Source organism: Leptosomus discolor, chromosome 2, assembly GCF_034619465.1.
Source record: "Leptosomus discolor isolate bLepDis1 chromosome 2, bLepDis1.hap2, whole genome shotgun sequence".
NCBI classification, from domain to species: Eukaryota; Metazoa; Chordata; class Aves; order Leptosomiformes; family Leptosomidae; genus Leptosomus; species Leptosomus discolor.
In genome coordinates, this window is record NC_141392.1 from 296,532 (window position 1) to 319,661 (window position 23,130).

General features: G+C 40.6%; 1 protein-coding gene across 1 annotated transcript in view; it reads right to left on the reverse strand.

Moving 5' to 3' along the window:
- RMDN2 (regulator of microtubule dynamics 2) overlaps positions 1-23,130 on the reverse strand; it is a 65,056-nt gene that overhangs the window by 34,543 nt on the left and 7,383 nt on the right. Inside the window, exons 2-5 of the mRNA XM_086461849.1 lie at positions 22,325-22,514; positions 21,268-21,370; positions 18,551-18,611; positions 4,897-4,972 (exon numbers count right to left, since the gene is read on the reverse strand). Coding sequence (XP_086317975.1) covers positions 4,897-4,972; positions 18,551-18,611; positions 21,268-21,370; positions 22,325-22,514 — 430 coding nt within the window. The remainder of the gene's footprint in view (positions 1-4,896; positions 4,973-18,550; positions 18,612-21,267; positions 21,371-22,324; positions 22,515-23,130) is intronic.

The following is a 23,130-nucleotide window of genomic DNA, read 5'->3' on the forward strand; positions in this document are numbered from 1 at the left end:
ATCCACTGGCTTTATAATGGTAAGAGAAATAAAAAACGGCAAAAATTGATTTTTAGACAAAGTGGCATACAACTGTCACTGGCTCTGCATCAGAGATGAACCCCCACTGCTGCAAGGCAGTGAAAACCCAGCTCAGCCCCCCTGCTCAAAGGTGCTGTGACACTTCACATCAGCTTCAGATCTGGCCCAGTGAGAATAATTGCTGAGTAAGAAACTTGGCATTGCCGTACCATTGCTCTTTGCAAACGACTGTGCTACACTGAGGAAGGTAAGAAATGGCACTCAGAGCCGAATTCTGGCAAAACTTAACAAATCAGATAGTTTTTACCAGTGCAGCATGCAGTCTCTGGATACAGATTTCAGCCTTCAGTAAATCTTCTCCATTTGCTTACTCTATTCTTTTTACCTAAAAGTCTGTTCAACTGATTGCCATTTTTGAAAATGAACTGGAATCCTGAGTTACAATACTTGAAGCACCCCCTTTTAGTTTTTTATGCTATACCTGTCTTTTTCAGTCTGTCAGGCCCCAAAACAGTGCTAGAAGACAGTCCTAAGATCCCCCAACATTAAATGAGTGAATTGGAAATGTCTGACTATACGAGGAAGACTTAAGTACATCAGGTTTCCCAAAAACATTACCAAAGCCTAGAAAGTATCGAACACCAGTTATCTTTTTTTAGCTACACTGCTTCAGTAAAAGAACATACGACTAAAACTGCACAAAAGCAGCCCTGGAAGCAACACTTATGAAAGAACAAATATTGTGTCCAATCCTAACTTGACCCCAAAGTCAGCTAGGCTACGTGTAAAAACTAACCTTCTTTCCTCAGTCATCCCTTCTTTAATTTCCTCGCATTGGACAACACAGCCTGCCCAGCTTCAGCCTCAGCTAGACTAAACAGAAAAAACAGAGGGTCTAAGAGGAGCATTATCACACTGTCAACAGGTACCAGTACAGAAAAGGAGTGATAAATGAATTTTTCAAGCACCCTATCATAATCCCTACGCTGCAGAAGTATTTGAAACCAATGCCACTGCCAACAGCCTGCTTTTGGGATAATTACTGCAGCGTGAAACATCACAGTCTGCAGAGCAGGACCAAGGAATTTGCCAGATGTTCCACAAGCTCCTACAGCTATCCACGTCACGTGCACGGCCAAAACCTGTGTTAGTGGCTCAGCACAGAAACCTACTCACACACTATAATGAGGCTATCACCAACTTCACTGGGCTAGAATTCAGACCTAGCTTCCATAGTAGAGCCTCAAAACTAATGCTCCCAAATGACGGCCTCATCCTGCTGCTGAACATGTGCAAATGACAGTGAGTTTTTAAGAGCTGACAGCCCCAGAAATTGAACCAAAATGTTATTCGGTCCTATACTTGCGTTTATTTGTACTACGAAAATCTGTTCTAAGTGTTTCAGATTACTATTTTGTCATGGCAGTCACAGAAGGCAAGAATTATCTAAACAAAAAGATAAATCAATCCTTAAGTATTTTAGTGGCTACATCTGTTTAGATGGATCGTTTCATTAAAATGCAGGTCAGGTCATACCCTAAAGCAAATGCTAATCTGTGGCTTCAATGTTCACTAAGGAAGCCCTGCATAGACGCTGAAAGTGTGGAACAAGTTCGTAACGATACAGAGCAACAAACCACGTGTATTAGTCAGTCAGGAAGTGGTGACTGTCAGTAAAACGCAACAAGAGTGAAAAAACAGTGCAATAAGAACAAAGTGAGGTATACTGAGATTACATGTAAAGCTTCCAAAAGCGATAGCTTGAGTTAGAAATAAGCCATGACAAACATCGGGGAGTGTTTGACACAAATGGAAGCTACAGTCAGCTGTTGGACACAGCCCGGTACAAAGTGCTTAAGGAACGACTGGTGAGAGAGATGCTCTTCAAAGGCAGGACAGCAAGCATACCACAGGACAGTCTTCAGCAACTCAGCACTGCACAGCTAATGCTGATATTCAAGAACACAGAGTGATGAAAAGCAAAATGAAAAGCTCTTTGAAAAAGTTGGGTGTCATTCCTTATTCAAATCAACTGAAAAAAATGTAGCTGCTGAAAGCTCTTTGAAAGTTAGAGATCTGAAAAAGCTGCTGAAAGATTACTTTGCATGAAGTCTTGCTGCAGATCAAGACAATGTCAAAGGCTACAATGTATGGCAGCAACTCCTTCGTTCCAGTTTGTAGGCACTGCATAGTCACTAGCATTGGCAGCAACTGGAGAAAAAAAGCAGGGCTGGAATTCACTGCATATTAGCAGTTGTTATTTGGAGAAGCTTCCCAGCGACCTTTAACAGCATAGACTATGCAGGAACATTATCTTCTGATGAAAGATTCCCCACAGCACTAAAGATGAAGCAATAAGGATAGCCATCTGAGCCATCAAAGACGTGGGCTTCGGAATAAGACAACTCCCATGTTACAAGCACTATTTTTCTAAAAAAAAATTAAAATTAATCAACAGCTAAGCTTGTAAAACAATTGCTTTATTTTTTCATATGTAAGTACCTATCACTATGTCATTAACACAATATTTAAAAGCACCTGTTGTGTTGGCATCACACAAATTGTATCTCTTGCAAAACTTTTTGGTGAATGACAGATTTTTATGTCTGCATCTTTACTGTGACTAGAATTTACCAAGCTGGTACGGTAGCCCTGCTGCCACAGGCGTACTCCCGCAGCATATAAATGCCTTTAACTTCAGTCATGGATGGGGAATAAAGTCACCAAAAGGCCATGCTACCAGCCCAAGGTCACCCAGAAAGTTTGTGGCAGAATAAAGAACCGAAATCAAGGCTTACAATACCAGAGGTCACCCTTCCTCCCTTCCAAATATCAGTTACTTTTCATTCATACATTCAGATAAGAAACCTGAACACAACAACGAGGGACATACAAGCACAGCTTAATTAATGTACACAACAAACGGTGAGCAGTTAGCATCATACATTCAGGAAATGTGAATGTACAGCTTCATTTAGCTCAAAACTTCCACTTCGAAAAACACCTACCTTGTCCTAAGTCCCACTATTTCATTTCAAATGCATTATCATTTTTCGGTATACTCAATTCATACGTTAGATAAAAAAACAACTTACTGAATAGCACCATCTTCCATTTAGGTAATATAAAAAAGGGTCTTGAGGCTTAAGTTCAATTGCTTTGTCTAGGTGCTCCTATTAGAAAGAAAATCGGTGTCACTTTAGATGTTTGTTTGACAAGCGTGTTAACATTCTAAGAAGTTTGCTGCAAAGCATAAACAAATTCAGAAATCCTCTTCTGCTGCAATTCTTTTCTAACATCCTAAAAATATTTTATCTAGCAAACCCCTTCCTCATGGAGGAAAACCATAAACAATATTATTCAGCAACTTTGCACACAATGGAAGAAGGCATGCTGTATTAGAACATGACTCAGCCGCTCTGAAGTTCAATCAAAGAACTCAAGAACTTCTGTCTTAAAAAGGCAACAACTTCCATTAAACTCCTTTTATTTACAGTTAGTATTAGAAAACTGTCACACACCAGATCAGTGAGAAAGCAACCAACTCTCTTTGACAGGTCCTACATGCCAGCACCCACCACTGAAGCATAGTCTCTTCCACCCTGGAACGTGACTGCCCGAATGAAGAGGTGCACAACACAACCAACTGTTACTATAATGTGAAATTCAGAAAATAAAATGGTTCTGTTTATAGTGAAACCATAAAACCTAGAAAGCACCTAATGAGGTGCTTTTTCCAAAACTGTTTTCATTACAGGTCATGAGTATCTTTTTTCACTCTTTAATTTACTAAAGAAAGTTCTTACTGCTCAACCCAAATGAAGATAAAAGAAATATGTTATTTCAGTCCTAACTACCATTTACCTCCCAAAATAAACTTCACTTCTAAGGTTTCCTTTTTTTCCCCTCAGATATCTATTTTTCTGATTAAGCTAGTCACTAAAATATCCAAGTTATAAAGATCTAAGATCTATCATTTTGTCCACAAACTATTCAGATAGGAGCTATGTTTTCATGCTGCTTTTTTCCCAAATCCTTGCACTTCCAAACTATTCACCTGTATTTCAGTAATTACTTCTGAAGATTAAAACCTCCCCGAAAAGGCTACTGCTAACCCTGCGGGCTCTTTTTAAACTCCATCCGTAAACAACTACAGCACTTGTGTTACTGGTCATTTTCCGTTCATTCCAAGCTTGTCCCAGCGCTCGGGGCTTAGCTCGCTTGGCAGAGCTCCGATGTCAGTAATGCTCTCTCACAGGAAACCTCCGCGACACTCCAAGCCCTCACATGGACATGATGTGGTGGAGACCCATCCCAGGCACCCCCCGGGAAGTGGAACACGTCTGCTGCCTCTCACTGACACCCCGAAATAGAGGACATCAGCTCAGAGGGCAAGGGATGGAAAGCACCTAAGCGAGGCCGAGGACAAGGAGGGGGAAGAGTACCACATGTAACATAAACCGCTAACTTTAAAAAACACGTTTACCTCTGAAGGGACAATGTTAAAACAAGTGTTACTTCTTAGGGGTGGCATGAAGGATGATTGCAGAACTGTGTTAGTTCATCACTTCATAATTTATGGTTTTATTTTCTAAACAGAATTGTTAGTCCCTTTTCCTTCCCCCTTTGACTGCAGAATAAAACTGAAATCTTAATGCTCTTCCCAGAATCCTACCTCCGTTCTTATATTTTGTAAGCACATCCTCTATTTGCCTATATAAAAAATAACTTTTTCACTTTAACATCGGCACCGAAATAGATCTCTGAGGCAGAATTACTGTGTTGGAAAAAATCTGTCTTAGACACTATATAAGGAAATAATTTAAAGGAATAGCTTAAAAAAAAAACAAAAAACAAAACCCTACAAAAACATACCTTAAAGAGATAACCATTCCTGATTTTGTTTTGTACACTTTCAAACTGAGACATATAGCCACACATAATTGCAAACCTGAGAGGGGAAAAGAAAAACACACACATACTTTTCATGATTTAAATACACCTTTGAATCAAATTACAAAATATTTCAATACCTAATTCACAGATTAACACCTGGTTTTCTTCCATTTTGATGGCTGGATAGAAGTTTGGCATGAGCTGTACATATTCAGGAGCAGAAAACAAAACAAAACAAAACAAAATAATGGAAACAATAAGTTTAAATGACACTGTTTGGGCTGTCAGTGAAGTGAAAAAACAGGGATCTCTCCTCCAAAATTTCCACCATTTAGATCAGAGTGTGACACTTCCAGACTCACTCCAGCACTGACAGCAGTTTAACTGGACACACTGCTCTGCACTGCCAGGCACTGGGAACATGAACACCAGCAGCCGTGGTACCTCATCCGGGAAGGCAAACCCGTGGGGTGTGCTCAGCAGGGAGCTGTGCAGACCTCAAAAATCATTCACAGTTGTCTTCTACCCTTTTCAAGCACCTTGGCCCACTCTGGCACATCTATCATTCTTTTAATATCTTTAACATTATTTAAAAACATGCACACATATTCTGCTCTAACAGCATCACTACTGCTACTACTAGCTGCCTATTGCTAAGATTATTATCACTATTATTTTTACAAATTGGGGACACTGACGGCAATAAAAGAAATATGACATCATTTCCATTAAAAAAATTGGATTGTTAAGCAAGTATAACTGAAAATCGTTTCAGAGGTCCCTACGGATCAAGGTTCAATTTCCCAAGCAACACTACTGCCTTACTGACACTCCACCTAAACTTCTGTTGCTTTTTCCTTATTACTTCAACAGCTATAGAGCCTACTGAGCATAAGAAATCTCTTGCACATATGTCAATTGTACTTCCCCCGGCCCTATTTCCATCAGTATTAAGACAACTTTGCATTTCTGTATGAAACTAACAGAACCACCAAAGATATATTTAAGCAGCATAAACTAATACAGACAATTTCTCTAAATTTTTCAGAATTTTACTTTTGTATTAAAATTTCTACAATGCAATATCAAATTAAAACAAGAATTAATCCTAAAAGAGGGAAATCAAGTTGAAGTCCAGAGTTATGCAAGAAACTTAGAGTTAATTACTGTAACACGCCAGCAATCTGTATGGCACGTCCAGTTTTTAAGCATTACTAAACCTCGGGTTTCTTGAATTTCTTTATATAACGTACTTATTCAAGCTCCAGTGAATCCTCATTAAAATGTCACTGCTAACATGACTAAAAAAAATACTTTATTGCTTAGAGCCCATGGTTTTAAGTTCGAAATACCCACGCCACAGGTTGCTGCCTTTCCAGTCAGTCAGTGTTCCCAGGTCAGCCCAACAGCGGCAGCTGAGCTCGCAGGAGCTCCAGCCCCGCTGTCAAACGCGGCTGAGCTGGATGTGTGCTGGGACCAGCGTGCACCGAGCAGAGCCCGGCTCAAGGCACGGCCACCCCGACGGCTGCGGCTGCGGGGGGAGCGCATTTCCTACGGACCGAGCGGCAGCGGAGGGAAAAGCAAGGGGTGGGGGTCAGGAAAGTTCAGGTATTTAGCAAGAGGGGGAAGGTACTGAAAACTTTATTAGGCTTAAGTAACTCAGGCAACATTTCCCCTATTCCCTTCACTCATTAAGTGCTAATCAGATAAACTCAGCATACCATAGCTAAACGGATTGCTGCTACAAAAGAAAACAATGAAAAGCGAACAAGCTAATCCAGCATCTTGCAGTATTTCCCTGTCTGTGCGTGACAAGAAAGAGGGCCTTAGTTTAAATCAGTTCAAAGGAAACACTTCTACTTACAGCTAAAATCTTTGGTGAAGGAAATCCCAGTAAAATTTTCAACAAAGGAAAAATAAGCTAATTTACTAACTTTAAATACATTTTACTTTTTCAAGGAAAAAATAAGAATATCTTTCACGTATCAGCCTATCTTTTGTTCTATTTTATACTTTCGAACTGGGCTAGGCAGGCAATTGGCATAAATCAATTATTGAATTTTTGGAGTTCTATGGCCATTCAGATTTTTTTTCATTTCTTAAAAAAAGGGATGTCTTTTTTTCCAGAAAAGAATTTTTAGGCGTTTCAATAATTTTCGAAGAGTTTAAAAAACAAAACGAACTTTATTTTCACTGATGCAGAGGGTAATCTTAAGCCAAAGGTCAGGGAAAACGACGGAGGAACCCACCAGACCCGCCGCCTGCCGGCCCGAGGCCAGGCTCCGCTCGCCCGCAGGCCCGGCCTCGCCTCCCCCGCCTTGTCCCCGGCCCCATCTCGCGGTGGCAGCGGGCACGGCAGGCGGCCCCGGGGCCTTGCACCGGTGGCATTCTACATTGCCACCTTCCACGTGGTTATAAAAATCAGGGGCGGGGGGGGGTGGGGTGTAAAAAAAAAAAATAATTAAAAAAAAAAATCACACAATAACGGGCAAAGATCCTGTGAAATGGGTAAAAAGCCCATCTCTTTTGTTAGAGCAAGTGACAGTGCTGTTCCTCACAACCACGGCCTTCCTTACGCCCTTTGAACACCAAGATTAAAACACCCATCGCTGCACCTTTGGAGAAAAATAAAAAGTGCTGCAAGGACATGACCTAACTGCTGAGCTAATGCTGCTCCTGGGCAATGTGAAAAACCAGCCCCAGGCATGTTCATCTAAACAAACAGAATGACATCAAGCTCATTAAGACAGACACAGTACTCCTGTTAACATACAAAACTGTTATTTCCAGGTGGAAGAAAAGTTGCTGAAAACAGCGTAGAAGCATAGAGATTCATTATCCACAATTAATACTCCTCTTCTAAGCACAAACACACTCAAACTAACTCAGTAATAAGTCAGCACCGCGTCCCTTTGCTACAAACGATGTCAGTGAAACTCAGACACACGAGACACCACAGCTGTCAGAGACGGATGCCAAGGGCCTACATGGCCCTCACACAGACGGGTCCAGACCAAGGTGAATTAACTTTTCCCCTGCTGGTGTTCCAGAATTTCTACATGTACTCTGACCAAGTAAAGCTGAGAGGGACATACCTTACCTGCTGCAAAAGGAAGAACAGCAAGTTGATGCAGTGAGTTTTACCACGCATGTTCACAAGCAACCTGAATTTTAATACCAAAAAAGTAGAGAGAGATGCTCCCAACACTAAGCCTCTGGGCAATCACAGCTTATCCCATACGAGACACATTTACAGAAAAGATTTAAAGTGCCAAATCAAGATTACCCACATTAGGACACTCAAATACAGCAAGTTTTACCTTTTCCCTGATATATTTCACATGGCCAAAATCAGAAATAACATGCATGTTCCTCGGTTTGTTCCTCCCTCTTCTATATCCCCTTCCATGTACCCCAACACCAAAAAAGCCTCTTATTTCATGTAGACTTTGGAAATGCGCGGGTGCAGGGCTTACATTTAGCAGTCTAGGTTCTCCCTTTTAGCAGCCTAGTATCGACACAAAGTTTTTCTTAACTGTAATTGAGATGACTTTGTGAACGCGAGGAGAGTTTGTGATATTTACTAGTACCAAAGAATTTCATTCATCTGTTTCATACCTATTTTTCACTCCCTCCTCTCCACCTGAGATCATCTGACATGTAACGTAGTGTGAGTAAAGGCTAATGTGTGGGTAACACAAGAGGCCCAGCGAAAAGCAAGTTCATCATTTCCATCCCAGTTCTAAATGCGTTCTTGTGACTCCCCATCTCCGCACAGCTCAGTCTTGCGCATCCCATCTTATTTCTTAAGCCATCGACTCCCACTCTCAGCAGTTTCACACACTTCAGTATTCTGATCGTTTCTGCCACGCAGCCAGACTCTCGGGCTCTCTTTCCTCTGACTTCAATGACATCCCAATTCCTATGCAGGGAGATTTTGCAATTTGTGTTACTGTTTATGACCACTGTTGCAGTACCTGTCCAGAGATCACAGTTCTGCATACTTAAATTCAGTCACTTTCCTACCATGGTATTTCATCTATAAAGATGCATCTGATACCAAGTTTCCATGGAAAAGTAAAGTATCAGCTTGATATCACCTTCCTCAGGGTGGTAAGGGTATGAAAGCAGTGTCTAGGAATGTGAAGGACTGCCAATATACAAAGTAAAATGTGCCAAGGTACAAAGTGGAGTGTTTAAGTGGGGCTTTGTTTAGGCTTTTGTTTGTTTGTTTGGGTTTTGTTTTCTTTTTGTTTTCTCCTCCCTTATTCTTGGAATACAACTGAGTCTACATTGTAGGAATTGGCAGAAATACAGTTTTTATATTAAAAATTCACCAGAGCACTGAAGCTGAGCTCCAAGGAAACATCAGATGTAGCACACACTTGCGTAGGTGATGCTTGCAAAAACATGGGAAACAAACCCAGATTTTGGTAAAAAAATCCTGGAAGTAAGGACATTTAAGAATTCTGGCTTAATAATTTATTGCAACACATATAATATACCAAAACAAGAAAAAATGTTGCTATTAATACAGAGTCACAAAAGTTCACCAAAACATATGGATGCCATGTTGTGCATTTCTGAGGCTGTGGAACGCACAACTGCGTTAAATTTCTGTGTTCCAGAAATTTAACTTTTATTTTTATAACAGACATTTTTAGTTGTTATAGCTGCAAACACAATCTTTAAGAAGTTAGCAGGATATAGTCTCCACAAATGTGGAAACAAAGTAAAACAATCGCTTTCACAGACAGTAACACAATCCTCCTTGATAGAAATGTAACAGGGATCACTAGGTTGCCAGTATTATTTCCTCTGTGACCATTCTGGCGAAAAGCTTGTGGTAAATAGATCTTCTCACATTTCAAAGCTACCTCCTTTCCACTTGCGTGAGGATGCCACAGTGTTTCACCAAGGTACTGCTATTTCAAGAACCTTTTCCCAGGGGTCCATCATACTCCTCCTCACAGGCTGGACTACAGACCTGAGCTCAGTCCCTTGCAAAGGGCCACTGTCATGCAAGTGCCAACATCTGCTGCCTCCCTTCAGCAGGGAGGGAACATGCGCCCAACAAGATCAACAGGTGGAGAACTCGGAGAAGGGACCACAAATGCCCTGAGGCATCTCAAGAACACTTCTGAACTAAAATACTCCGTTGACCTGCCCTGTGGAAATGAAAAAGGACACAAAACCCAGCCCCCCACTAGACTGTGATTTCTTTTTTTTTTTTTTTGCACACACAGTGACTTTTATCAGATCTAATCACAAAGCTCACCCTGCAACCACAGTCCTAACCCGTGACCTTCCACCATTCTCTCATTTAAATGCTCTTTAACCAGAAATACACAAGAAGCTACGCATCCCTCTGATCCACTTACTACAAAACAAGTTACGGCTTTTCAGAATTTGCCTTTCTGTATTCAAAATTTCACATTATTTTTGCCAAAATAATAAGTAATTTAAAAATAATTGACCAAGATTAAGCATAATTAACCACAAAGGTTGATGTAAAACTTTTTAGGTCATCCAACAAATCAAATACAGGGCAAATAACTACTAACCTGAAAGTCTGTTGACTGAAAGCAGTTATTTCTGGACATGGTATCAATCCCCGAAAAATAAGACTGTATGATAGAAGCAGGATGCTTCTAGCTTGTAAGATAGCTGTCTCTTCTAAGTCTACATAAGGGATAATTAAGGGCAGAAGGTTACAAGAATTTAGTTAGAAACATGAATTTAATTTTAAAAGTTGTCAATAATACGATAATATCTTACAACCTATTTATAATTTTGGAGAGTTTTGTTTCACTAGAGAAATATTTTTTATGCCACTGCACCCTACAAAATCTGACAAATTACCTGTTCTAATTCTGCTACTGAGTACATGCCATTCACTTTTTTGCAGGAAGTTTGTGGAAAACCCCTTTGCATGTACACATCACCTAACATAAAAGTTATCCTTCCATAAGAACTACATTTTTCCTGCTTCTGCACAGCTTCCCACATTTCTGCAAAATAACTAAGTTATATGGGTTTAAGAACTTGACTTTATCACGCTGGGTAGTAGTATCACTTAATCTTAAGAAGTTAATCCAGGAGAAACTTAATCCTGGTTGGGTCAAAATAGTAGCTGACTTCCTTAGGAACCATCTTCTGAGCAGTTCTTTATCCTATATCCTATTATGAGTGATATTACCATCCTTTGTTCACAAGACACAAGTGTTAGAAGTTTCTACATTTCTGCATACCTTCTTTGTGTAGAAACACAACTTTCTACATTTCTGAATACTTCGTACCTCTCAAGTTATACAAAACACCTTCTGGCTAGATGCTCCACTGTAACATACAAGCCTCTTGGTATCTTTGCAATCTCTGGACTTTCTTACTGAAATATGTTCTACCTGGGACTATCACTTCTTTCATTTTTTGTACACCAAGTACAGCAAGCCCACTCAGAAGCACAAGTCATACTAGTACATCAAAGATTCCCTAAGCATCAGTTCTAGCACAGGCACAAGCTTAGCACAAAATTATATGTGAACATAAGGGTCAACGTTTTGAATTAGTCCTGGAAGCGAATAACAAATCTCCACAACTAACAAAAGCTAATACAATTTCCATTACTTTATCCTTCTCCATTTTCTGGCTTACTAATACAGGTCAGCCAAAACACCAAGCAAGTGGTAATTATCCATGCCCTCTATCTAGTTAATCCATTCTCTTCCATAGTGTTCCCTCTCAGTGAGAGACTGTCAGCTCTGGAACCCACTTCTATGGACAACCCAGGGCTTGTGAAACTTGTTTCTGTGCTTCCAAGTAACTCACATATATGCCACAGAGAAAAGTCTTGGGGCAGCTGTGGTTCAGGGGGAGTCTTCAATTAAAATTACTAGGTTTTCGCTTGATACCTTGACTCTAAATGAGACAAATCCTGTATGACTCCTATCAGCAGGAAAGTTCTACAGACTAACCCAAACTTAACAGCAGCACTAAGTTTGTTCGTGGCAAACCAACCAAAGCTCAATGCAAAGAATGATATTTCTACGGAAATGTCATGAACACTGGCCACATCTAGTAACCCTTCTGTTCTTCGCAAAGCCTGTAACAAGTTCTCCTCAGCAAAAAAAGGAGGTGCGGGGTTCTGGGCAACAGTGGAGTCCTTCTGGACCTCTTCCAAACTCTGGAAGAAAACACTGCCACAAAACACGCACAAACATAAAACTCACTTGTTTTGTGAAAGAACTTAAAAGTCATTGCTCAGTTTTAAACAAAAGCATTATTAACATGCCTCTACATTTAGTGTTTTCCGTCATCGTAAAGTTGTAAAGCGGTGCCATCTGAAGCATCTGTAGCACGGAGTTGTTTGTACAGCACTTCCAGTAAAAATCTGGATGCCAAAGACGCTCCATGGTCCAAGACAAGGTGTGAAGATTCACAGCTGTCATTTGGGAATCACTGACCCACAAAAAGGTTTTGTTTGAGGCTTGGGAACATCAAGAAGACCTGCAACTGGCTGATGCCAAGTTTTGCACGTGAGCGCCTTCACAACTTGAATAATACACCGGCTGAACAAAGCAAGAAGTCACTTACAATATTTATTCCGCCTCTCTTTAGGGTGGTCATACAAACAATAAAAGGTTACAACTACATTAAGTATGATCACGTGTTTTCAAAAATCTGGATTCAGGTATGAAAATTATTCGCAGCTTGCAGAAGTTCATTACCAAAACTGACTGACTACTTCAAGACATTTTGCTCTCTTCTTTCTGCATATGTTTTATCAAATGTAACTTGAGGAGGAATATTGGTTACTTGTCAGTGTCTCGATCAGTAAGTTGGTCAGTTTTATTGTTCATGTATTTTACGATACAGTTTTATCCACTAAGACAACATACAGCATTTTTTTGTTCTTAACTAAAGTAAACATGAAACGTAAGGCAAGACAGCTGAACTCTAGGCCTACATTAGCAAGAGTTCGCTCATGAGACCGTTTCACTAATTCCCCTGGTGGAGACAAAAGACACATTCTATTTCCCAGACAGCTTACAACACTTCTGCAAAACAGGAAGAACCCTGCTCTGGAGAAAGGGTGTTTTTGCCAGTGTAACTCCATCTACACCAGGGCTTTCCTGAAACTAAGGTTTCCTGGAACCTTATGTCAGTCAGGGTGTGACAAAACCATATTCATGCGGTAAAGAGAGCTTTCAAGCAGCAGGGATAAGCTTCCAAAAGAAACTTTCAGAGAGGCCTATAGCGCTAACCATTGCTTGACAGGCATGGTGTACATTTCTAACGAAGAAAGCCAAACCATAAAAGTGTGCCATGTTATAAAAAGTTCTGTAGAAGAATTATTAAGAGACACTATTCAAAAGCACAGCAGCAAATGACCCTTTTTGATGCAGAGGAAAGGAAGGACATGGTTTTATAGACTAATTCAGCTCCAGTGAGGTGTTCTCTATTGACTGAAAAATCCGAAAGTAATTGACCCTAAAAGTGAAAATAAGAACACACAGCTAAGCTCGGGATATCGGATGGTGCTAAAGATATATATATATCAGAACTGGGTGGCATATTTAAAGATACAGATATAGATAGATAGATAGATGGATAGATAGATATCAGAAATGCTAAATACAAACTGAATTGCAACTCCTAAGAGATGTACGAGGCAGTAAGAAGAGGTTCCATAAATACAGCAGAAGGAAAAGAAACAAATTAAAGTACAGAACAATTAGCAATGAGGAAATAATAACAAAACGTGAAACCAACAGGGCTGTATTAAACTTTTTCTTTGCTTACATTTCCCCCCTACCCACCAGGTATTAGCTGTAAGTAGAGAGCAAGGAACAGGACCAGGAAAAGAATAGGCCGAACATTTAATCCCCACTCATTTAGTAAGCCATAATATATTAAACAGCTTGAGAGAACATTAGAAATAAAGCATGAGTGGACAATATAGATAGTAGCTATACCAAACATGAGTTAAAAGCTCAGTTGTGCTGACAGGAAATATCAAAACCCCTCAGAAATAAGAAAGTACAGAGTAGTAAGAAATCAACCACAACTTTCCTTAGTCAAGGTCAGAAAGCCTCATCAGTAGCTAACACAGAATGAGATAACCTCACATGAAAAATGAGAAAACTGTCTAACAAAGAGATAGGCTTATCTTACACAGGCTGAGATTATTTACCTTACACAGCTTAAGTCAATTTTGTGCTGGCAGTGAGATGAAAAGGAAGGATTTTGGTCTGAGGCAGCATTGCTTTCCCATTGAGCGTGCATTCATGCTGAGCGTCTCATCTGTGTATCTAATCTCCTGTTACGGTCAATGGAGACCCTGTCCAATCCACAGGATCCCTGCCTGGCCACAGGTGCCTACTGCCACTGGAGATGCTGTAGGGTTTCCCACCACTTTCAGCTGCCAGCCTGGAAGGGTACAGACCCCTAAAGGGCCTGTGTGATACCTGCCATACCATGCAAATATCCTGGCATGTCAAACGGCACGTGTGGCCTACCAACTCTCCATCCCCTACAAGTGGAGGACAAGTGCCTCACTCAACCGTAGGCATACATAATGGAGATAGTACGTTTAGGTGTCAATCTGAAGTTGGGTACCGCCCTTCACCTCTGAACCTCGGTAAAACTGGTATGCCATTCTTCCCTAAGTGACCACTTGCGAGTGATCTTAGTATTTTGTGTGAATTCTTGTTCCATTTTTTTCTTCTAAGTTTTGTTTTCTCTGTTATTATGCTTTTAACCTACGGATTTCATATTACTTTCACATATTATTTCTTCATGCCTTAATTGTATTTATGGCCCAGAGGAGGCTACGAAGATGATCAGGGGGCTGGAGCACCTCCCCTAGGAGGACAGGCTGAGAGAGTTGGGGTTGTTCAGCCTGGAGAAGAGAAGGCTCCGGGGAGACCTTAGAGAAGCTTCCAGTGCTGAAAGGGGGCCTGTAAGAAAGATGCGGGCAATCTTTTTAGCAGTGTCTGTTGTGACAGGACAATGAGTAATGGTTTTAAACTAACGGAAGGCAGATTGAGACTTAATATAAAGGAAGAAACTTTTCACAATCACAGAATCACAGAATGTCAGGGGTTGGAAGGGACCTTGAAAGATCACCTGGTCCAACCCCCCTGCCAGAGCAGGACCACCCAGAGCAGGTCACACAGGAACACATCCAGGCGAGTTTTGAATGTCTCCAGAGAAGGAGACTCCACCAGCTCTCTGGGCAGCCTGTTCCAGTGCTCTGTCACCCTCACAGGGAAAAAGCTTTTCCTCGTGTTAATGTGGAACCTCCTGTGCTCCAGCTTGCACAATGAAGGTAGTGAGACATTGGAACACGCTGCCCAGAGAGGTGGTAGAAGCCCCATCCCTGGAAACATTCAAGGTCAGGTTGGACGGGGCTCTGAGCAACCTGATCTGGCTAAAGATGTCCCTGCTCGCTGCAGGGGGGTTGGACTAGATGGCCTCTAAAGGTCCCTTCCAACCGACACTATTCTATGATTGCACTGTTTTCTGTTCACACAGTCTTATCTATTTGTGATTTTAGGCAAAATTCTTTTTGCATACAACTTGGACAGCACAGTTTCTACAGGGGAGATTCCCTGAAGTCTTATTTTCTGTTCATGGGGATTAATATGTGAAATAATATTTAGATAAATTAGATAAATCTGCATTAGCCAGACTCAGACAATCCAGATCTGACATATAGCTGCCTACCAAAATCTCCTGGGTAATACAGAAAGTCCCAGCAGAAAAGAAAAAGGCAAACATAGTTGCTATCTACAAAAAAAAAAAAAAAAAAAAAAAGGAAAGGACAGAGATTACAGACACACCAGCCTAACCTGAAAACATTCCAGGGTAAATTATTCTGTAAGCGCAGAAGCATACAAAACAGTTAACACAAGTTTGTCATGAACAAACAGCACCAAACAAAAATATTTTTATTTTCTGACAGATACACAAGCCTGGAATATTAGAGGAATGCAACAAATGGGATATAGCTTGACCTTTACGTGGCCTTTGACTTTGTCCTATCTGATGTTCCTCAAAATCTAACCATGGAAATACCGTTTAGATTAAATCACCCGTAGAGAAGGTTGCAGAACCAGGTTCATGTGGACCTGAGCATCATTATAGGTGTTCCACAAAGTTTTGTGCTGTGTCTGTTATTTCTCAGTAATTTCATTAATGAAGTCAATTATTTAAAAAAACCCGCAAAACAACAAGCAACTTTTAAAATAAAATTGTAATCTGGGAGGTGGTGCAAGCATTTACAAACTTAAATAGCCTCAATAACCTGAGAAATGGTCTGAAACCAACACAAAATCAATGAAATGTGTGTAAATTACCAAGGACAAAAAAAAAATGCAGAGTTACAAAACAAGTCCCTCTGGTTAAGCAGCAGCAAGGTAGGAAAGGAGCTACTGGGACCACAGACTGAACAACAGTTGGCAGGCTAGACAAAGAGGCACAAATGCCTGTCTGGAGCACGGAAGTCCATTCTGCCCAGTATTCAGAGCCTCAGTTGGAGTAGCATAACCAGCATGGGGCATCACACTTTAAAAACTATGCATCAAATCAGAAAGACTTCAGAAAAGAAAGACAAGCAGAAAAGGTATTAAGAAAAAAATATTGTATTGAACTATTCAAATCTGTGGTGCCCATCTACACCACTAGAAAGCCACCAGTTCACCAGTAACTGATAAAAAGCTCACATTCACTTGCAATCCAGATAGAAAAAGGATGAAAACTGTAAACCGTACAGAAATCCATTGCCTGTTAAAAGAAGCAGTAGCTTACAAAACGTAAGATTTTCCTCTTAAACTTCTCAACAGGCTTTCTGAGCTAACCTCTGGAACACATCTCCTTACACTCATAATTCTCCCCTTGCTAGATGTGCCTGCCAGTACAGGATCTCACATCTGAGGTCCAGCAGACCACCTACATCTCCCCAAACAACATGTAAGCTTTTACCAGTGTAGTCTCTGCCAGAGGAGTTGTATTTACACTAGGAGATGTTGTCAGTCTCTTGGGCTGGGGAGGAAGGGACTTCTGCTTGCATGTGATTTTGTGGTTGTTCATACACACATCTCTAGCCGAGAGGGGTACGCCAGCACTACCCTGAAGAAGTGGCCACGGCCACGGACAGGCAAACAGCAGGAACGGCTGCAAACTGCTTTCAGCAGGTGTTCAAGCTATGGGCTTCAAATCACCTTGCACTGAGGAGTGATGCTTTGATGAGCCTCTTCTGTTAGTTTTGCTGCCACAGTGGTGACCTCCAGACGATAGGTATTAACAAACAGCTGGGTGAGGCCAAAAGCAACGGCTCCTATGTTAAACTGCCACGTTACAGCCACCTGGGGGCTAGACTGCACCTCCAGGAAGCATCACCATTACTTCCAGGGCACGAGAAAGAGCGAACGCAAATCTCTGCGACAGTGAAGCCTAGTCAAGATTCCCAACAGCACATCACTTCTAGCATCCCATTGTTACACAGTCGGTGTTTGGATCACTGGTTGTTATACTCGGAAGGAAAAAAAGAATCATAGAAATACGGCAACGCTCACAGGAACACAGTGTGGAACAACAACATAGCCCTCTTTGAAGTTTAGGAGAGAGAGACCAAGCCAGAGTCACCTAATTAAATTAAAGCATCTGTGTCTACTCAAGTATCTAAACCTGAGCTAGCTGACTTGTGCTCCCTTTATGGGCAACAGAGATGTTGTCAACTGAACCTCAGGAGAAATTCAGCTCACCCTAATGCAGATGGGCAAAATGGACACAGATGAACTCCACTCCAGAAGTTGCTACTTCTTTTTAGATTGTGAAGGGAGCCTGGGATAAAAGGATTTGGTTTAGAGATGTAAAAGTTAAGTGAAATCCCACCCTACACGTGTAATGACAAAATTAATGAAGAATATAGAAACCGAAATGGAAAGGAAAAGTTAATAGTATTAGAAAAGAAACCAGGAGCTCAGCAAAATTGACCAATAAAATAGTGAGGTAAGGAACTACCAGCTAGAACTCAGCAGAATTATCTTTTACCCGATAACGTCGATTTGATAAAAAATATTTACATTTGCAAGAAGTTTGATAGTTCTGGCAAGGTCTACAAATTAATCCAAGTGCCAAGCTTGGAGGAAAATTATATGATAAAACAAAAATTGAGAAGTTAGTTGAAACTTATTTTTAATTATTAAAATTTAGATTATTTCAGGTAAAAGAAAGGATAAATATGAGTTCCAATGACATAATTTTGCAAAGTGTTGAAAGAGAAGGTAAATGGAAAACTATGGCTTCTCTGAGCAATAGTATACTGGTTTAAGCAAATACTCACTTCTACATTTCATGCTATGCACTTAAGTATGGTTATTGAGTTGTTTCACATGCTATAGTAAATGCTTCACAGAATACTTCAACATAATTTTTAGCTGCAACTGATGATAAAGGAGTTCCATAAAATATGAAAAGATATTAATGAATAATTTATGAAATTGATGTCAAACTGCAGCATGAGAAATGTAACTTGTGGGCACTGTTTAAAGCCAAAGACAGCTGGGTTTTTTGTTGGATTTGATAAATACATATAAGTTTGCAAAAATGCACACTTTCTCAAACTTACCACTGGTGACTCTCAGCACTCCTGGCATCCAGCTGAACAGCCTTTTCAGCTTTAATCTTTCCTGTAAATGGAATACAATATATTATAGGATTTATTGTACTCTTCCACATTTTAGGCAACTCCCAAGAACGAAGCAACCTGATATACTCCTAGCTGCAAAAAAGAAATTGCTTCCTGTTCTTGTAAACATTTAGATGGACAATGTGGCATCTTGGCTTTACATCACTTACATACCCATACATACATATATACATAGAATGGTTTGGGTCGGAAGGGACCTTAAAGACCATCCAGTTCCCACCCCCTGCCATGGGCAGGGACACCTCCCGGTATAGACCAGGTTGCTCCAAGCCCCATCCAGCCTAGCCTTGAGCACTGCCAGGGAGGGGGCAGCCACAGCTGCTCTGGGCAGTCTGTGCCGGTGCCTCACCACCCTTGCTGTGAAGAACTTCATCCTTACATCTAATCTAGATCTACCCATTTTCAGTTTGAAACCGCTACCCCTTGTCCTATCACCACACTCGCTGATCCAGAGTCCCTCCCCACCTCACCTGCAGCCCCCTTTCAGCACTGGAAGAGCACTGTAAGGTCTCCCCGGAGCCTTCTTCTCTCCAGGCCGAACACCCCCAACTCTCTCAGCCTGTCCTCCCAGGGGAGCTGCTCCAGCCCCTGAGCATCTTCCTCAGATGAAGATTTCCCTCCTCTGGACCTCCTCGAGCAGGTCCGTGTTCTTCTTATGCTGGGGGCCCCAGAGCTGAATGCAGTACTGCAAGGGGGGGGCCTCACCAGAGAAGAGTAGAGGGGGAGAATCACATATAAATACATGCATATATATATATATATAAGTGCAATTTTAGTATTTTCTCTTAATATTCAATTCAGATGCAGCTAAATCAGGAAAGGGTTGGACTGGGCTGCCAAAGGAGGCTGTGTTGTCTATAAGACTGAAGACCCTTAAAAGCAGGTCGGAGGAGAAGCACCTGTCAGAAGAATCAGCAAAGCTGTTTCCTGCCTTGGGTACAGGAATGACCTAGCTGAAGTTCCTTTCCAGCACAAAGACTTACATTAAGTTCCACTTTCAACTGAATAAAGATGACAGTAGGTGATTTGATCAAACCCATGCTCCCAGTAAGAAGTTCAGATGAGATGCTTGCTGTTTGCAAAGTCTCAGCTGCAACCAATTAAGCCACACTGACATCTCTGTATTGCAAGTTAACTTCGTAAAAACAAAGAACCACATACGCAGTCCTCCAGCCCACAAAACTACTGCCAGCTCCCCCACAGTCTCAATCTCTCTGCACCATTTCCAAAAACTGAGATGAAAAAGCCTGCCGCCACCCACCACTTCATAAGAATGAGACAAACCAGGCTGGTTACTCAACACCTAAGACCCAATTTCGTTCCATCATTCTTTATTTCTCCCTGTCTTTTGCTATGCCATTATCTTTCATCAGCTGAGGCTACGCGTAGTCACTGCTAAAAGCAAACGATCCAACAACAGAGTTTACTGTTGTAACTTAGTTTGTGTCATCATCCTCGCTGCACTGTGTGATTTCCATACAAAGAAGCCAAGTTACTGCTAAAGCAAAGCAACATCGATTAAGTAGCTAGGACAGTGCATGTCCTCATGACTATTCAGATAACAAAAGGATAGGGACAAGGACCTTGGACAAGCTGAGGTTGGCTATGGAATATGTAATGACAGCACAAAGGCATGACACTGCCTGTAATGATAACAAAGGGCAGCCAGAACTGCTTTGTCAGTTGTCAGCGCTGACAGAACAAAGAGTAGAAAACAGAAAAAGAAGTCACAAAAGACAAAATAACCCGAATTTGGAATACACTTACAATACCTGAATTTGGTGCAGCAAAAAAGGGAGAGGCAATGGAGAAACAAAGGAGAGAGAAAAGTATTCCCAGATACAGGCAAAAAGGATTACTGCAAGAACAGTGTGTTGACTGGAAGAGAGTGACACAGGTAAAAGAAATGTGGGTGTTATTGTAATAAAGAGAAGAAGTCCCGAAACAAGAAGGGAAATGTAAACTGTACCTCTAGCCAATATGCATCCAGTGAAAGAAAGTGCAATGCTTTTAAAAGCAACAAAGAAAAAGTGCTGCAAAGTAGAAAATCAGAACCTTGTTGAGGTTAAGCTGTCAAAAAGGACACGTGGAGAGAGATGCCTGGAAGCAACATCAATAGTCACACATGACTTCTGTTTCTGGTCAACAGTTTTTCCCAGATTCACAACGTTTCATCCCCACCATCGCCTCAAAAGAGGCTGCTGACATGCAGGAGAGCTCCTTCGCCCAGGAAAGCAGAAAAACAAACCTTGACTTTGCCTTGTCATTTATTTATTTCTCTCACTCTCCCAAAGACGTAATTAAGAAACTGTGCTGACAGCGTCTGTCCTTTTCCAGATTCTGTATCCACCTGATTCTCAACAAAACACAGGATTTCAAGGCACCATCCAGAGTCAACAGCCTTCATCTATAACCCACAATACTTCTCTCCACCAATTTTGGATCTCTCCAAGGAGGAAAGAATGGACTGAAGTTGTATACTGTGGCAGTTTATTGCACAAAATGTTATTATTACAGCAGAAATGCCCCCATTTATTGGACTGGAAATTCCTTGGATTGGAAAACTTAACCAAAGTTCAAAGCATGTTTCACTATATTCAGATGGCATTCTACATAAACATTTTTCCTCTGCTTACCATCAGTAACATATTTCCTCTTCTCCTCAGCATCAGTAGTCATCTCAAACAGATCTCCATAAGCACGTGCAAATCTCCAAAGAAAGTCCACACAGTTCTCATACTGAAAGGAGATGACAGATGGGTAATTAAACTGACCAGAATGCGATTTAAACAGTTTCATAATGCTTAAAGCAGGTTATCAGAACATGGCATACATCTTTGGTCATTTTGCATCCTTCTGTACTACTTTTAGTTCATGTGAGCAGCAGATGATCAATTTTTCATGACCAAAGGAGAACACAGCTTTTGGATATACCTTGGGCTGTCTAAAGAGGTTTTATTTCATAAATCAGTTTTAAAGTTCTTCTAATATAAAAAAATAAAAAGGTAATCCAGTAAAGCATAACAGAACCTTGAATGATGAGATGTTTATTTTCATTAGGGATGCCATAAGCACCACACTCACTCACAATTAGTATCTCATCTATCTTACTGGGTACTTCAATATGTATATGAAAATATAATCAGAACTAACGTTTGCCAAATCAGAAGAAACTGATAATACCGAATTAAGCACTGCACATGAAACCACTTTGAAATTTTATCTGGACTTACATATGTGCACAGTAAAGTTAAAGGAAAAATTCACAAGAAGGTATAAGCAGACTACAGGCTCACAGTTTGATTTCTTGAGAACACTTGGTCTAGTTACTACTTAATTCCACAGGACTTTCTCACACAGACCATTCTAAAACCAGCAAAATTAAGCACCATTTACATAGCAAAAAAAAAAAGCCCGTGATCTTTCTTTGTTGCATGCAAGAATACATCCATCAAACAAAGCCTCAAAGTTACTGAACCTGGATGGGATACAAAATCATAAAACTTCAACAGTCACCCAACACGAATATTGACACCACCCTGAAACATTTCTTTTTCACTGTATTTTAAAAATACGCATGAAACGTCATCTTCTGTTCCTGCATGCATTTTAACACTTGCATTAAGAAAGTTATCAAAAGCAGTGCAAAGCACAAGTTACAAGCAACGTAATATTCAATTTACCCATTAATACCTTGTCATCCTTCTCGAGCAGCAGTCTGAAGCCCTCCTTTTTATCATCCTCTGAACCCTTGTGCAAATTGTCCACCTGCTGTAAAAAATTAAGTAATTCTTCTTCTGATTTCACAAAGGCATCGGGTGATTGCATACATCCCTTTTCTTCCTCGGAGTCTCCTTCAGAATCAGTATGAGCTGTAAGATAACTAAAAATCACAGAAAATAATAACCATCCTTCCTAAAAATATTGCTAAAATATAGTTAAATTCAAATGCAAAAATTTCAGAGCACAATTTCTTCCAGTTGTCCAACCTTAAAGGAGTTTTTATTCATGGTATCAAGTTGTTTATTATTATTATTATTATTATTATTATTATTATTATTATTACAAACCCTTTATCTTCAAAGGGACAGCACAATCATATTCCAAACATAACAGGCAAGTAATTACACTGTCTTGCTGCCTAATACTGCACTTAAAAAATGCAGATACATATTAGAAACACATGTATCCTTGTGTTTCAAATGCAGAACACTTTAAATCATTAATGTGTGTTAAGACATGCTCTGCAACCCTGAATTGCCCTCTTCAACTCTTTACCTCAATTCCTCTATTTTTTGAAATAAGAATGAGCTTACTAACCAAAATGTAAGTGCTAGAACAGTGACTTACACAACGTTCTGTTAGGCACTTGTAACTTCTAAATATAAGCAGTAACACCACTGTTATCAATTCCTCTACTTAATTCTTTTCAACATTCTTAAGGTCAGAATACCTGAAACTGGGAAACCGCTTTATGCTTGGTGCACAAGGCAGTCAAG